We start from the raw sequence: 17,878 nt of genomic DNA on the forward strand, positions 1-17,878 counted from the left end.
CGCTACAAAGAGACAGGACGGACAGCTGATCGTCCTCGCAGTGGCAAACCACGTGTAACAACACCTGCACAGGATCGTTGCATTCGAACATAACTGTTTGAGTTAAACCAGGAACGCACAATCCCTCCATCAGTGCTCAGACTGTGCCCGCAATAGGCTGAGAGAGGCTGGACTGAGGGCTTGTAGGCCTGTTGTAAGACAGGTTTTCACCAAACATCACCGGCACAACGTCGCCTATGGGCACAAACCCATCGTCGGTGGACCAAACAGGACTGGTAAAAAGTGCTCTTCACTGGCGAGTTGCGGTTTTGTCTCACCAGGGGTGAGGGTCGGATTCGCGTTTACACCAAGGCCTGTACTCTGGAGCGGGATTGATTTGGAGGTGGAGGATCCGTTATGGTCTGGGGGCGGTGTGTCACAGCATCATCGGACTGAGCTTGTTGTCATTGCAGGCAATCTCAACGCTGTGCGTTACAGGGAAGACATCCTCCTCCCTCATGTGGTACCCTTCCAGCAGGGTCATCTTGACATGACCCTCCAGCATGACAATGCCACCAGCCATGTTCTTGTTCTGTGTGTGATTTCCTGCAAGACAGGAATGTCATGGCCAGCGAAAAGCCCGGATCTCAATCCCATTGAGCACGTCTGGGACCTGTTGGATCGGAGGGTGAGGGCTAGGGCCATTCCCCCCAGAAATGTCCGGGGACTTGCAGGTGCCTTGGTGGAAGAGTGGGGTAACATCTCACAGCAAGAACTGGCAAATCTGGTGCAGTCTATAAGCAGGAGATGCACTGCAGTACTTAATGCAGCTGGTGGCCACACCAGGTACTGACTGTCACTTTTGATTTTGACCCCCCTTTGTTCAGGGGGACATTCTGCCATTTCTGTTAGTCACATGTCTGTGGAACTTTTTCAGTGTATGTCTCAGTTGTTGAATCTTCTTATGTTCATACACATATTTACGCAGTTGACAGTGAGAGGAAGTTTCTTTTTTTGCAGAGTTTACATTTTATGGTCCTAATTAATTTAGTTTATGTTAACTTTTTATTAGCCGGGATTGTCCACTGAGTAACACTTGCCACTGTTTTCCAGGCAGTCCTGGAACAGTAATTTAAGTTAGGCATATTGTCTCAGCTTAGCTTTGCTTCTCTTCAACAGTGCGCAGATGTATATATTTCATGGTTCTGTTATTTTTTTAAATGTTATGCTATACATTATTACAGTCAGGTCCATAATTATTGACACCATTGATTAAGATGAGCAAAAAAGACTGCATAAAATAAATAATACAAATACTGTGCTATATTGCATGCAACAACCACAAAAAGTATATTATTTTATACTACTGCAATTGCTTAGAGACAGATTTTGTTTAACAAGTAGTAAAAAAAATCTTAAAAAGATAGGAGTCAAAATTATTGCCAACCCAGTTTTCAGTAATCCAAGCACCCTGACAGCACTGAGCCTTTTTCTAAAAATGTTTTATGAGATTAGAGAACACTGTAAACAGAATCTTTCTAGATCCTTGATATTCTTTGTCTGTGCTTGTGGACTGCCCTCTTTTTAATTCAAACCACAGGTTTCAATGGGGTTCAAGTCCAGAGACTGAGATGGCAAAAGAGTACCACAGTATGAGTCATAATGCCCATTAAACATAGCGGTCAAACAAGGAAATAGTTCCAATGGTTTTTCCACCATTAATTTTTCCCATCGGGGATTTTAGAAACTCTTAAAATGAGGGTTGTGTTTCGTGTAGGCTTACCCTGGCTTACCCTGGTGACCCTGTTTTGATAACCGTGTAAATCTCTCTAGTAAAAGGTGACTTTCTTTATTGCGTTCTCTTTATTTTCAAACTTTCCCGCAAGTCATTTTGGCTGCTGTATTTAACATTCAGCAAACAAGAGCAAACTTGCATCCCTCTTCGAAAAGTCTATTAGTATAAGAAAGGCAACAAAAAAAAATGCTTCTCACTATCTCATGCTCGTTGTGCAGTATGGAGGAGACCCGAAAAAACACAAACAAAAGCTCCAAAAATACCAAAATACAGTGCATTCAGAAAGTATTCAGACCCCTTGACTTTATCCACATTTCATTACATTGGGGCTATATTCAAAAATTTATGAAATTAAACATTTTCCTCATCAATCTACACACAGTAACCGATAATGACAAAGCAAAAGCAGGTTATTTAAAATGTTTGCTAATTTATTAAAAATTGAAAACCGATACCTTATTTACATAAGTATTCAGACCCTTTGCTATACGACTTGAAATTAAGTTCAGGTGCATTCTGTTTTTCCATTGATCATCCTTAAGATGTTTCTACAACTTGATTGGAGTCCACCGGTGGTAAATTTAATAGATTTGACATGATTTGGAAAGTGTCACGCCCTAGTCTTAGTATTTTGTGTTTTCTTTATTATTTTGGTCAGGCCAGGGTGTGACATGGGTTAATTATGTGGTGTGTTTTGTCTTGTTTTTTTTGTAGGTATTGGGATTGTGGTATAGTGGAGTTATCACAAAGTCTATGGTTGCCTAAAGTGGTTCTCAATCAGAGGCAGGTGTTTATCGTTGTCTCAGATTGGGAACCATATTTAGGCAGCCATATTCTTTGAGTGTTTCGTGGGTGATTGTTTCTGTCTCTGTGTTAGTTTGCACCAGATAAGGCTGTTTAGGTTTTCACGTCACGGTTCTTGTTTTGTATTGTTCGTGTTTATCCTTTTATTAAACATGAATCAAAATAACCACGCTGCATTTTGGTCCTCCTCTCCATCAGAAGAAAACCGTAACAGAAAGACACACACCTGTCTATAGAAGGTTCCACAGTAACAGTTGACAGTGCATGTCCGAGCAAAAACCAAGCCATGATGTTGAAGAATTATCCGTAGAGCTCCGAGACAGGATTGTGTCAAGGCACAGACCTGGAGAAGGGTACAACAAATGTCTGCAGCATTGAAGGTCGCCAAGAACACCGTGGCCTCCATCATTCCTAAATGGAAGAAGTTTGGAACCACCAAGACTCTACCTAGAGTTGGCCACCCGGTCAAACTGAGCAATCGGGGGAGAAGGGCCTTGTTCAGGGAGGTGACCAAGAACTCAATGGTCACTATTACAGTGCTCCCGAGTTAATTTGTGTAGATGGGAGAACCTTCCAGAAGGACAACCATCTCTGCAGCACCTCACCAATCAGGTCTTTATGGTTGAGTGTACACTGGTCAGTAAAAGGCTTATGACAGCCCAATTGGAGTGTGCCAAAATTCACCTAAAGACTCTAAGAAACAAGATTATCTGGTCTGATGAAACCAAGATTGAACATTTTGGCCTGACTGCCAAGCGTCACATCTGGAGGAAACCTGGCACCATCCCTACGGTGAAGCATGGTGTTAGCAGCATAATGCTGTGGAGATGTTTTTTAGCGGCAGGGACTGGGAGACTAGTCAGGTTTTAATGAAAAAATGAACAAAGCAAAGTACAGAGAGATCTTTGATGAAATCATGCTCCAGAGCGCTCGTAAGTCTCTAAATGTCCTTGAGTGGCTCAGCCAGATCGCGGACTTGAACCCGATCGAACATCTCTGGATAGACCTGAAAATAGCTGTGCAGCGATGATCCCCTTTCAACCTGACAGAGCTTGAGAGGATCTGCAGAAAAGAATGGGAGAAATACAGGTGTGCCAAGCTTGTAGCATCATACCCAAGAAGACGCTAGACTTTAATCGCTGACAAAGGTGCTTTAACAAAGTACTGAGTAAAGGGTCTGAATACTTTTTCATTTATTTATGTTATTTTATTTATTTCAACTGTATTTAACCAGGTAGGCCAGTTGAGAACAAGTTCTCATTTACAACTGCGACCTGGCCAAGATAAAGCAAAGCAGTGCGACACAAACAACAACAGAGTTACACATGGGATAAACAAACGTACAGTCAATAACACCATAGAAAAATCTATATACAGTGTGTGCAAATGTAGTAAGATTAGGGAGGTAAGGCAATAAATGGGCCATAAATGGGCCAAATAACAATATGGGGATGAGGTAGTTGGGTGGATATTTACAGATGGCGGTGTACAGGTGCAATGATCGGTAAGCTGCTCTGACGGCTGATCCTTAAAGTTAGTGTGGGAGACAAAAGACTCCAGCTTCAGTGATTTTGGCAATTCGTTTCAGTCATTGGCAGCAGAGAACTGGAAGGAAAGGCAGCCAAAGTAGGAGTTGGCTTTGGGGATGACCAGTGAAATATACCTGCTGGAGCGCATGCTATAGGTGGGTGCTGCTATGGTGACCAGTGAGCTGAGATAATGTGGGGCTTTACCTCAAAAATACTTATGACCTGGAGCCAGTGGGTTTGGCGACGAATATGAAGTGAGGGCCAGCCAACGAGAGCTTACAGGTCGCAGTGGTGGGTAGTATATGGGGTTTTGGTAATGAAACGGATGGCACTGTGACAGACTACATCCAATTTCCTGAGTAGAGTGTTGGAGGCTATTTTATAGATGACATCGCCGAAGTCCAGGATCGGTAGGATAGTCAGTTTTACGAGGGTATGTTTGGCACCATGAGTGAAGGATGCTTTGTTGCGAAATAGGAAGCCGATTCTACATTTAATTTGGGATTGGAGATGCTTAATGTGAGTCTGGAAGGAGAGTTTACAGTCTAACCAGACACCTATGTATTTGTAGATGTCGACATATTCTAAGTCAGAACCGTCCAGAGTAGTGATGCTAGATGGGCGGGCGGGTGCGGGCAGCGATCGGTTGAAGAGCATGCATTTAGTTTTACTTGCATTTAAGAGCAGTTGGAGGCCACGGAAGGAGTGCTGTATGGCATTGAAGCTCGTCTGGAGGTTTGTTAACAGACTGCCAGAGGTCCGGACAACCGGCCCTCCGATTTGACACACTGAACTGAGAAGTAGTTGGTGAACCAGGCTAGGCAGTCACTTGAGAAACCAAGGCTGTTGAGTCTGCCGATAAGAATGCGGTGATTGACAGAGTTGAAAGCCTTGGCCAAGTCGATGAAGAAGGCTGCACAGTATTGTCTCTTATCGATGGCGGTTATGATATAATTTAGGACCTTGAGCGTGGCAGAGGTGCCCACATGACCAGCTCGGAAACCAGATTGCATAGCGGAGAAGTTACGGTGGGATTCGAAATGGTCGGTGATCTGTTTGTTAACTTGGCTTTCGAAGACTTTAGAAAGGCAGGGTAGGATAGATATAGGTCTGTAACAGTTTGGGTCTAGAGTGTCTCCCTCTTTGAAGATGGGGGTGACCGTGGCAGCTTTCCAATCTTTAGGGATCTCAGACGATACAAAAGAGAGGTTGAACAGTCTCTAGTAATAGGGGTTGCAACAATTGCGGAGGATAATTTAAGAGAGAGAGGGTCCAGATTGTCTAGCCCAGCTGATTTGTAGGGGTCCAGATTTTGCAGCTCTTTCAGAACATCAGCTATCTGGATTTGGGTGAAGGAGAAATGGGGAGGCTTGTGCAAGTTGCTGTGGGGGGTGCAGAGTTGTTGACCGGGGTAGGGGTAGCCAGGTGGAAAGCATGGCCAACCATAGAAAAATGCTTATTGAAATTCTCGATTAACGTAGATTTATCATGGTGACAGTGTTTCCTAGCCTCAGTGCAGTGGGCAGCTGGGAGGAGGCGCTCTTATTCTCCATGGACTTTACAGTGTCCCAGTACTTTTTGGCGTTTGTATTACAGGATGCAAATGTCTTTGAAAAAGCTATCCTTTGCTTTCCCAGCTGCCTGTATATATTGGTTCCTAACTTCCCAGAAAAGTTGCATATCGCGGGGGCTATTCAATGCTAATGCAGTACGCCACAGGATGTTTTTGTGCTGGTCAAGGGAAGTCAAGTCTGGAGTGAACCAAGGGCTATATTTGTTCTTAGTTCTACATTTTTTGAATGGGGCATGCTTATTTAAGATGGTGAGGAAAGCACTTTCAAAGAGTAACCAGGCATCCTCTACTGACGGAATGAAGTCAATGTCCTTCCAGGATACCCGGGCCAGGTCTATTAGAAAGGCCTGCTCGCTTTAGTGTTTAAGGAAGCGTTTGACTGGGGACCCATTAGGGACAGGCAATAAGGCAGTGATTGCTGAGACTTATGTCAATGTGATATTTCAGTTAAAATGTTTTTAATAAATTTACTCAAATTTCAAAAAATATTTTTTTGCTTTGTCATTATGGGTTATTATGAGTAGATTGATAGGGGGGGGGGTGAACGATGTAATCAATTGCAGAATACGTCTGTAACGTAACAAAATGTTGAAAAAGTCAAGGGGTCTGAATAATTTCTGAATTCATAAGCATTCACATCCCTGTTAGAATTACCTTTGGCAGTGATTACAGCTGTGAATCTTTCTGGGTAAGTCTGTAAGAGCTTTGCACATCTGGATTGTACAATATTTGAACATTATTCTTTAAAAAAATGTCAAGTTTAAGTTGGTTGTTGATCACTGCTAGATCTTCAAGCAGATTTAAGGCAAAATTGTAACAAAGTTTTGGAAAGCAACTCTTGTGTATATTTGGCCTTGTTTTAGGTTATTGTTCTACTGAAAGGTGAATTTGTCTCCCAGTTTCTGTTGGAAAGCAGAGTGAACTAAGAATTTTGCTGTGCTTAGCTCTATTCTGTATCTTTTTATAAAAAAAAACTCCCTTGTCCTTGTCGATGACAAGCATACTCATGACATGATGCAGCCACCAGCATGCTTGAAATTATGAACAGTGGTACTCAATGACGTGTTTGGAAGGATGCCTGTATCTTTGTAGTGACAGGGTGTATTGATACACCAGCCAAAGTGTAATTAATAACTTCACCATGCTCAAAGGGATATTCAATGTCTACTTTGTTTTTAATTTGTATTGGTGCCCTTTGCGAGGAATTGGAAAACCTCCCTGGTCTTTGTGGTTGAATCAGTGTTTGAAATTCACTGCTCGAATGAGGGACCTCACAGATAATTGTTTGTGTGGGGTACAGAGATGAGGTAGTCATTCAGAAATCATGTTAAACACTATTATTGCACACACAGTCCATGCAACTTATTATGTGAGTTGTTAAGCAAATGTTTACTCCTGGACTTATTCATGCTTGCCATAACAACACGGTTGAATATTTATTGACTCAAGACATTTCTTTTAATTTTTAATTCATTTGTCAACATTTTTGTGTGTAGGCCAGTGACACAAAATCTCAATTTAATCCGTTTTGAATTCAGGCTGACACAACAAAATGTGGAAAATATGTGTGAATATTTTCTGAAGGTAGAATATGGTGGGGGCTATTTTGCTTCCACTGGTCCTGGGGCCCTTGTTAAGGTCAACAACATCATAAACTTTACCAAGTTCCAGGGGGTTTTAGCCAAAAACCTGGTTGCCTCTGCCAGGAGGATGACACTTTGCCACAAGTGTGTCTTCGAGGAAGACAATAACCCCAGGAACTAATCAATATCCACAAAGAAAAGTGTTAATTGACCACAAAAATCAACATTTTGCTATGGCCATCTCAGTCCCTGGACTTGAACACCTTAGAAAACCTGTGGTTTGAATAGAGGACAGCAGCCGTAAGAGCAAACAAAGGATATCAAGGATCTGGAAAGATCCTGTATGGAGGAATGGCCAAGATCCCTCCCAATGTGTTCTCCAATCTCATAAAACATTTAAGAAAAAGCGTCAGTGTCGTTATCATCACAAGGGTATGGTGTAAGAGCATTATAAACAGGGGTGCCAATATTTTTTTACCACTATTTCTTTATTTTGTATTACTTGTTAAACAAAATCTCTTTGTCTGAGCAATTGTATTAGTATAAAATAATGTAATTTATCCATTCCTTTGTTGAATACAATAATATAGCTCAGTATTTGTATTATGGATGGACTTTCCAAATAAAGTGTTACCATTTCTTTTATACAGTCTTTTTTGCAGATCTTTTCAAGGGTGCCGATAATTATGGAGCTGACTGTATATACACTGAACAAAAATATAAAACGCAACATGTAAAGTGTTGGTCCCATGTTTCATAAGCTGAAATAAAAATTCCTGAAATATTCCAAAGACAAAAAATTGAATAAATACATTTTGTGCACACATTAGTTTACATCGATGTTATTGAGCATTTCTTGTTTGCCAAGATAATCCATCCATCTGACAGGTGTGGCATATCAAGAAGTTGATTAAATAGCATGATCATTACACAGGTGCACCTTGTGCTTGGGACAATAAAAGGCCACTCTAAAATGTGCAGTTTTGTCACACAACACAATGCCCCAGATGTCTCAAGTTGAGGGAGAGTGCGATTGGCATCTGTCCAACAGATCCGTTGCCAGAGAATTCAATGTTAATTTCTCCAACATATACCAGCTCCAACCTTGTTTTAGAGTATTTGGCAATACATCCAACCAGCATCACAACCGCATACCGTGTGTAACAACGCCAGCCTAGGACGTCCACATCCAGCTTCTTCACTTGCGGGATCATCTGAGACCAGCCACCCGGACAGCTGATGAAACTGTGGGTTTGCCCGATCGACTTTCTGCAAAAATTGTCAAACTGTCTCAGGGAAACTCATCTGCGTGCTCGTTGTCCTCACCAGGGCCTTCACCTGACTGCAGTTAGACTTCATAACCATCTTCAGTAGGCACAGATGTACCAGGCAGTATGGCATTGTGTGGGTGAGCGGTTTGATGATGTCAACGTTGTGTACAGAGGTGTTCTGTGGTGGCGGTGAGGTTATGGTATGGGCAGGCATAAGCTATGGACAATGAACACAATTGCATTTTATTGATGGCAATTTGAATATACAGTGATACCGTGACGATATCCTGAGGCTCATTGTCGTGCCATTCATCTGCCCCATCACCTCATGTTTGAGCATGATAATTCCCATGTCGCAAGGATCTATACACAATTTCTGGAAGCTGAAAATGACCCAGTTCTTCCATGGCCTTCATACTCAGACATGTCACCCATTGAGCATGTTAGGGATGCTCTGGATTGACATGTACGACCAATATCCAGCAACTTCGCACAATCATTAAAAAAAGAGTGGGACAACATTCCACAGGTCACAATCAACATCTTGATCAACTCTATGCGAAGGAGATCTGTCACCCTGCATGAGGCAAATTACTGGTTTTCTGATCCCCGCCCCTACCTTTTTTCAAGATATCTGTGACCAACTGAAGCATCTCTGTATTCCCAGTCATATGAAATCCATAGATTAGGGCCTAATGAATTTATTTAAATTGACTGATTTCCTAGTATGAACTGTAACTGTGTTTATTTTTGTTCTGTGTACTACGCTCTGTGACTCAGTGCCTTGCCCTCTGTCTCCCCCTGAAGGTGACATTGCTCATCTACACAGACCTGATGCTGCTGACGAGGGAGGATGAGGCAGGCCACTGTAATGTGCTGCAGAGCCCCCTGTACCTCCACCAGCTCCGCCTGCGGGATGGTGAGCGCGCGCACACACACACACACACACATACACACACACACGAGTTAGACATAGATACACATAGTGCACACACACTTACAAACACGCCTGTGTTGTGTTTTTGTTGGCTGATGGGACCTCTTTGTGCTGGAGGGATGGGTCCGGGTGGATTTGGGGACTGTGGAGGCCTCAGTGACTTTGGAACTGGAGCTCAGCTGATGCCCCATTGATGCCTTGTCTGCTTCGAACAATGGACAGGGTGTTTGGGAGGACAGGGGGGGCTGTGTATCCTTGACCTTCCTGTTACACTCCATAGCAGCACTCATCAGCTGGGGGATCTATGTGGGAATGTCCTATAGGGCTGAATTATCAAATTCCTCCCTACTCGTCTGTACTTGGAAATGTCAGAGGATGGAAGTGATATAAAGGATGAATTTTTGGATGAGGCGATCAAAGGATAAACAATGTCTATTTAAGGATGTGGGATTTGCTGTCCGTTTCTCTATGCTGTGTGAGATGTCTTTTTTCTCTCATCCCGTACAGTTCCTGTTGATGTTTTGAGGTTGTACATCATCCACTGGACAGAGGTAAACATGAATGAACTTTTGTAATTTCTTTTTAATTATTTGACTTATTATTTATAAATCCAACAATACAATGTGTGTCTGGTTTCGAATAAGAAAGCAAGAAGACAAATTTCCATACAAAATACAAATACTGTATTATGTTTCAGGTAAAACCTAAATGTAGACTGCATTGAAGTAACAATGTTCATTACAGGAGCAGGCAAATGACAGGTCAAGGCAGGCAGGGGTCGATAATCCAGAGTAGTGGGTAAAGGTACAGTAACGCAGGCAGGCTCAGGCAGAGTGGTCAGGCAGGCAGGCTCAGGGTCAGGACAGGCAAGGGTCAAACCAGGAGGAAGAGAAAAAGAGACTGGGGTAAAGCAGAAGCTGAGAAAAAAATGCTGGTTGACTTGACAAACAAGACGAACTGGCAACAGACAAACAGGGAACACAGGAATAAATACACAGGGGATAATAGGGAAGATGGGTGACACCTGGAAGGGGGGGTGGAGACAAGGTCAGGTGAAGCAGAGCAGGGCGTGACAGTACCCTCCCCTCTAGGGACGCCACCTGGTTGAGCGGGTGTCGGCATTGGAATTAAGAGATGAGGCCTGGGTCCAGGATGTCCCTAGCGGAGACCCAGCACCTCTCCTCCGGGGCATAACCCTCCCAGTCAACCATGTACTGCAGTCCGCTGCCCCGAGGTTGAACCTTCAGGAGACGTATCACCCTGTACGCCGGTTGGCCGTCAATGAGACAGGGGAGAGGGGTGGGCCTGGAAACAGGAGACAAAGGGCTGTGAGACATGGGTTTACATCTAGACACATGACAGGTAGGAAGTATACCGGAGGTACGGGGCAACAGAGGACGAACAGCAGAGGGGCTAATGATTTTGGAGCAGGGGGGTGGTCTCGGCTTCAGGGAGTGTAGCCGCAGGGCTGTAGCGGTGTGCCAGCGCATCAGGCTGGTCGGTCGGTGTTGCGGAAGCGAAGTGACCCAGGCCTTACTGAACCTCTCCCGGAGGTCCTGGTACTCTGCGGGAATGGCAGAGGGGTCGGGGCAATTTTCAAGCCCCCAGGAAGACATCCTGGGGCAGGCAGAGCTGATTTCAGGCAATGAGCGTGGCAGAATGGGCTCCAGCCCATGAGGGCACCAGTAGACCAGTCAATCGAGGGATTGTATTGCTGGAGCCAAGAGAATCCCAATACCACAGGAACTTGCGGAGACTTAATTATCAGGAATTGGATCGTCTCGCTGTGGTTCCCCGAAAACTCGTAGGTTGATGGGGGTGGTATGGTGTGTGACCCGGCCTATAGAGTGCCAGTACAGCACTTTAACATTCATGGGAATGGAGAGGGGTTGACTAGGGATGCCCAGCTCAGACGCCAGAGTAACGTCCATATGACTCATATCAGCCCTCACGTCGATGAGTATCTGGAGAGACTTGGACTGGTTACCCCACATTCAGTGTAGCATGGAGAGGGGGACGAGTAGGGGGAGAAGCAAAATTGTCCTTAAGACCCACCAGAGTACTCATTCCTACCAATGAGCTAGATCTCTTGAAGGGACAGGTAGACACAAATTGACCAGCAGTACTGTAATACAGACAACTCTGGGTGTTAAGTCTGCGTACGCGTTCGGCTGGAGACAGCCTAGCTCTACTGAGCGGCATCGGCAGACTTCGGAGGCTCTTGGAGGAACTCGGGTAAGCTCAGATCCGATACAAGGTGGGATCCTTGAGTGAGCGATTGGGATCGCAATCAGACCTCTTCTCCCTCCTATGTTCCCGTAGCCGTCCATCGTTTCGGATGGTCAAAGCGATGAGTGAGTCAGTAGTTCCTGGCTGCAAGCTCATCCTTTACCTCCTCCGATAATCCATGCAGGAACGTATCGAACAGCGCTTCCGGGTTCCAGGCACCCTCCCTGCTAGCGTGCGGAAATCCAGCTCATAGTCTTCCACACTGAGGGAGTCCAGCTGAAGCTGGAGTAACTTCCGGGCAGCCTCTCTTCCGGACACCGGAGTCTCAAACTTTTCTCCCCTCCACCATGAATACCTCCACACTGAGGCAGGCGGCTGATTGTTCCCACACAGCCATGGCCCAGGCGATTGCCCCCCCAGACATCAGCGTAATATTGTACGCTATCTTCGAGCCGTCCCAGTGGAATGAAGGCGGCTGCAGCTCGAAAACGAGGGAGTACTGTGAGAGAAAGCCCCAGCAGGTTCTGGAATCTCCATCCTAGTGCTCCGGGGGAGGTAAGCGGGGTTCCCGGGATACCAGGGTGATTGCGCTGCTACCAGACGGGTTACAGAGGGGCTGGGAGGTTACCGTCGTGGTACGCTGCCTAGTAGGCAAACCACAGAATTGCCCCCAAAATGCGTCCAATGCTAGGTTGTGATGTTCGGCCACGTCCTGGAACCTTTCCATCAGACTGCGTAGCAACTCCTTGTGCCTACCAATGGTGGCTTGGGAGGCATGAGGAGTTGGGAGGAGATGGCGTTGCGGAGCTGGACCAAGTCTGCTGGGTCAGTCATGGCCAGTCACGTTTCAGGTAAGACCCAAATGCAGACTGTGTTGAAGTAACAATGTTTATTACAGCAACAGGGGCAGGCAAACAACAGGTCAGGCAGAGGTCGGGAATCCAGAGTAGGGGCAAAGGTACAGGACGGTAGGCAGGGTCAGGGGCAGGAAGAGTGGTCAGGCAGGCGGGCTCAGTCAGGACAGGCAAGGGTCAAAACCAGAAGAGAGACTGGGGAAAAGCAGGAGCTGATGTAACAGTACTCGTCTTGCGTTGTGTACAATCAGTCATCGACATGGAACTCCAACATGTAGCACCAGTCATGTAGCTTGATTCTGTTAGGAACGGCACAAAATTGCACGTCATGCAATGCACGTCTCAGCATCCAACTCTGCACTCACACACGCTGGTTTGGTGCTTGTTCACTGGGTAGTTACCAAAATAATACAATTACAATATAATATATTTAACAATGTACCTGTTAGGAACGGCACAAAATTGCACGTCATGCAATGCACGTCTCACCATCCAACTCTGCACTCACACACTGTACAAAATATATTAACCCCCCCCCCCCACCAGACACAGTAAGTTGCTAGCTAGTACTGGCGGGAATTCTTTACAACAAAATGCACAACAAATATTCTCCAAAAACCGCTGCATCTTATGTGTGATGTTCGAATAACATTTACAAACAATTTGATATAAATTGTACATTTAAATCATCACTTGAGTATAAAAATCACTTTTGATGTACAGTGCTTTGCAACCGCTGGTTTGGTGCTTGTTCACTGGGACGATTCTAACTGGAACATCCCCCCTCGTAAGCAAGCTACGCAAACCAGCCAATAAGATGCCATGTTGAGTAGGTGAAGGCAAGACAAACTCAAACCAAAAACCCATTGGCTTAACAATAAAGTGGCAAGGGGAATCACCAATATAACCCTGTTACACTGAGACAAACCGCTGGTTGCCTTGACAAACAAGACGAACTGACAAAAAAAACAGAGAACACCGGAATAAATACACCGAGGATGATGGGGAAGATGGGCGACACCTGGAGACAATCACAAGGACAGGTGAAACAGATCAGGGTGTGACATACTGAGCTATATTGTATGATAAAAAAATGTAGGAAATTATATTATTTTATACTAATACAATCGCTTAGAGAAAGATTGTTTAACAAGTAAAAAATATACAAAAATGATTGGCATCCCTAAAGATTCTTAGAAATAAATTCAAACAAAATTGAATCTGCTTTTACATTCTACTTTTTAAATATCTCTTTGTATGTTTATTGGATAGAGAGAGACAGGAGAGAGTGCTCAATTGGGTCTAATCCTGAATGCTGATTGGTTAAAAGTGCATTCCAGCCGGTGTCTATTCCAGAAGTTACCACCGGCTAAATCTATGACGTTAAAATGCCTATTTACTCTGTTCCATCTGACTGCCACGGTCTCATCAGCCCATTCAGGGAAGTTATAAAAAGAAGGAATGACTGGGTCGCGTCTCTAGCAACCGAACCAATAGAACAAATGACCAGCCGGCTTGAGTAGCAACCCTAGATGTGTTTTCGGGACTATATTTTGTGGAAGGATGAAATAGTATGAATAAATTCCATTAAAATAACAAACTCACAAATAAAAAGACTAATGGTTGTTGACTTTCATAAATCAGGCAATGGGTACAACAGAAATCAAATATACCACTTACCACTATTAGGACAACAATTAAGAAGTTTAAAACCACTGGTGCTATGGTAATCTTGCCTGGTAAAGGACGCATGTGTACAGGGTTGGGTAGGTTACTTTCTAAATGCATCCATTACTGTTACTAGTTACCTGTCCAAAATTGCAATCAGTAACGTAATTTTTGGATTACCCAAACTCAGTAACGTAATCTGATTACTTTGTTACTTTCCGTTTATGAGGCATGCTTTTTTCAATGCTGAATTGAATGTCAGAAGGGAAAACAAAGGTTTCAATGTATTTTTTCACGAATATCCTTTCTGAATTTAAAGGTCTACTGCCGCTTAAGAGCCTATCTCTGGTTTTAAATGGCCTAAATTGCATTGATATGAGCCAGAAACATTAATTCTTGTGTAATTCAGCTCCTACTTGGGCTGTCAGTGGTAAAACTTGCGACTGGTGTTGATAAGTAGCTACGTTTTGTTTTATAGCTAGCTGCTACATGTCATTATTTAACAGGCTATGCTGCTATGATACTGTGATGTAACTAGCTAAATACATATGCCTCTCCCTAACGTGTAATGTGAGAGGAAGTTAGCTAACGTTGCACCTGAAGACAGGTTTGATGCATGTTGCCAGCTTGCTTTCAATGTTTCAACTCGAACTGGCTACTTACTGTAAGATGCCTGCTAAATAATCAAGCAAACTAGCTAGCTAGCATTTGAGGGCTAACCCAAAAAAAGATGCCTAGTGGTTAGAGCGCTGGGCCAGTAACCGAAAATCTGTCGTTCTGCCCCTACACATAAAACTGAATTAGCTGACCATCTTGAGATGGCAAGTCAGAGGGGAGAAGTCCTCAACTTGAAAACTTTGTTTTCACCATAGCCAAGCTAGCTTAGTTTACCGCGCTCTACTCACTACTACACTGACTTTTTTGGTGTGATTGAATAGCAAAGAAACACCCACATCAAACCACACCCTCAGTTAAGGCCGCATGAGCATTGATGAAAAACAAAGCCAAATCAGGATGTGCAGTCCCCCTTTAAAAGCAATCCAGGAAGAAATCTATTTTTTCAAAAGTATCAGTAATCTGATATTTTAGCTTGTAAAAAAAAAAAAAATGTAATCAGATTATGTAGCTGTGAACAATGTATATCTTGTCCCCACGCACAGTGAAAAGGATGGTTTGGGAGGCAATGAAAAGTCCAAGAGCCACAGGAGAATTACAGAACTTGGTTGCATCTTGGGATCACCAAGTTTCCAAATGTACAATTAGACGCCACCTCCATGAAAATAGGCTATTTGAAAGGGCAATACTATTTTTATTATTTATTTTAGACGGTAATTTTTGCTTATCTTTATCAGTGGTCATTTTTGAGGTGACTGTATACATATAACTAAAATGTTTACACTGTCTATTAAAGCCTTGTTTTGACACATTGAATGTCGCATTCGATTCAGGACTAGCTCTTGTTTACAATAGACCACCTCAAAAAAGGCGGTCATTCCTCAAAAAAGGTTTCAAAATGTTTAGCTAAGGTTCTAGATTATTGTGTTGTAGGACAGCTGAGTTACTGAAGACCGCGAGCATTCAACTCTCAGTAGTAAATCCGACCCCTATTTCTCTGTTGTCTATTGTAGAGGAGTGAGTGCCTGTTCAGTCTGGAGGCGTACACGGTGGAGCAGAAGAGGCGGGTACATCAGTGCCTGCGGGAGAACATTGACAAGCATCTGGAGCAGAGGGATACACTTGTACATGATCAGGTACACTGCCTACTAGGGTCCAATTGAAATGGACACCCTCCACTTCTTTTCAACTTTCCCAAAATTCCCAGGAGTTCCAGAAATTATGGTTGGCGAATTCCATATTACCTGCTTATGCCCTCCTGATTCCAGGAATCTTTCAACCAGGATTTCTGGAAAACTAGGACATTTTTGGAAAGTTATGTACATTTTTCAACTTCTGCAATTTTCCTACTGTCTGCATATCTGACTCCTCAGTTTTGGCTAGCAACATAGGATTGTGAATATGTTTGTTTCTTATCAAGTCCATTCAAAGTCACACTGTGCACTGTCAGATGAGGCTAGAATTATACAAAAGGATATCCTTTTGAGAAAGGCAAGTTGAAGAATGGTTAACCTTGATCACATATGTAGTTATTTGGATCTGAGGTGATTTGTAGTTCAGGGATTCTGCACAATCCCACTGCAATGTAGTTATTTCAAAGGCACATTCACTACATTCTAGATCGCCTCCAAAGCTAAAGCAATGAACCAATGATTGAATAGCTGAGAGTTGCCCCGCTGTGTGTTGACAGATGTTGGAACCAATGGCTGATGTCCATTGTGAGCTCGGTATCCTAAATCTGGGCCGTCAAGCCACCGAAGAGCCCTCCTTGCATGGCCCTTCCTCCGAACCCTACAGCATGAACAGCCCGCCAGCCAATATTCCGAACCTCATCCCCCTGGTGGTGCGCAGCACAGAGGACCTCGGACAGAAGTTGCCCCTCACGCCCCCGCCGTGTACCATAGGTAAAACCTGCAACAGTATGAGCCTGGAGAGAACGGGCATCTGGAAGGAAAGGGAGAAGGTAGTGGAGGAGGGAGACGAGGAGAGGCAGCAGGGTGAGGGAGAGAACGCCACTGAGACGTCAGAGACAGCGTGCATGGGTGCCATACCTCTATCCCCCTCGCTCACAGTCCCAGACGTGCGCTTCCTCGATCGCTCCTTCAACACAGAACCCATGGAAGAAGAAGAAGAGGAGGATGAGGAGGACTGTGACAAAGACGGCCTGGAACGTCGGAGCATCGGGGAGTGCTCTCCCTTTAGGAAGCAGGGTGAGGGCGTGAGCGGTGGTGACGAGCCTATGATCCTCCACAGACGCACGCTTAGCGAGGGCAGTCTGCTGCAGGAGCTGCGCTCGCCACGTTTCATCTCCGACAGCACCATCCACCGCCTGGACAGAGGCCACGCTCCCCCACCGGGCGGCTGGATGCGGCCCTCCCCCAAGACCCTGAGGAAGGAGTTGACAAGGAATGGAGGCTCGGTGCACCAGCTCTACATGCTCCTCTCAGGGAGGAAGGTAAGTCTCTGCAATTACCACTGCAAGTAAGATGGCGGTGCTGTTCACCTCAAGATAAAAACGTTAGACTAAATATTAACACTTCACATACTGGTGGGCAATAACCTTCAATCTGGATAACAAAACAAATCATGTATCAACAAATATTACGAAAACAAGCAACTTGACAGAGAGTAATGGACACAGACGATTTAAGCTTTTCACCACCGGGAATGGTAAGGGTGAAAACAGATCTGTTAAAATCGATAAATTACAAACTGGGCATACTTGAATTAGTCAGTACAGATATAAAGGAGTTGAATGCAAGCCTCAACATGAGTGATGAAAAGCTGCGACAATGGAGAAAGCAACAAACAAGCTTAAACGTCCGTTTAAGATTGAAACGGACGTTAATGAACTTGAAAAGGAGAACATCTTTCTGAGATTAGCCTTACTTGACATTCAGACTAGCTCAAATTTGCTTTCTTTGAAGATAAAATAATGGTTAAAAGCCTGGGTAAAAGTCTTACTGGCACAAAAATAGGCATGAATGATCTGGTCCCGAAGGAAATTGCAGAACGGCGCAAAGTTCTGTGCCCAATCTTCA

General features: G+C 44.2%; 1 protein-coding gene across 2 annotated transcripts in view; it reads left to right on the top strand.

The window, feature by feature from the left end:
- Positions 1–17,878, top strand: part of LOC110526072 (regulator of G-protein signaling 3) — an 85,099-nt gene that overhangs the window by 46,378 nt on the left and 20,843 nt on the right. For both annotated transcript variants that reach the window (XM_021606673.2, XM_021606674.2), the window contains 4 exons: positions 9,342–9,453; positions 9,979–10,022; positions 15,851–15,973; positions 16,528–17,292. In XM_021606673.2, coding sequence (XP_021462348.2) covers positions 9,342–9,453; positions 9,979–10,022; positions 15,851–15,973; positions 16,528–17,292 — 1,044 coding nt within the window. The remainder of the gene's footprint in view (positions 1–9,341; positions 9,454–9,978; positions 10,023–15,850; positions 15,974–16,527; positions 17,293–17,878) is intronic.

The sequence above is a fragment of the Oncorhynchus mykiss genome, chromosome 6 (assembly GCF_013265735.2).
Source record: "Oncorhynchus mykiss isolate Arlee chromosome 6, USDA_OmykA_1.1, whole genome shotgun sequence".
Taxonomy (NCBI): domain Eukaryota; kingdom Metazoa; phylum Chordata; class Actinopteri; order Salmoniformes; family Salmonidae; genus Oncorhynchus; species Oncorhynchus mykiss.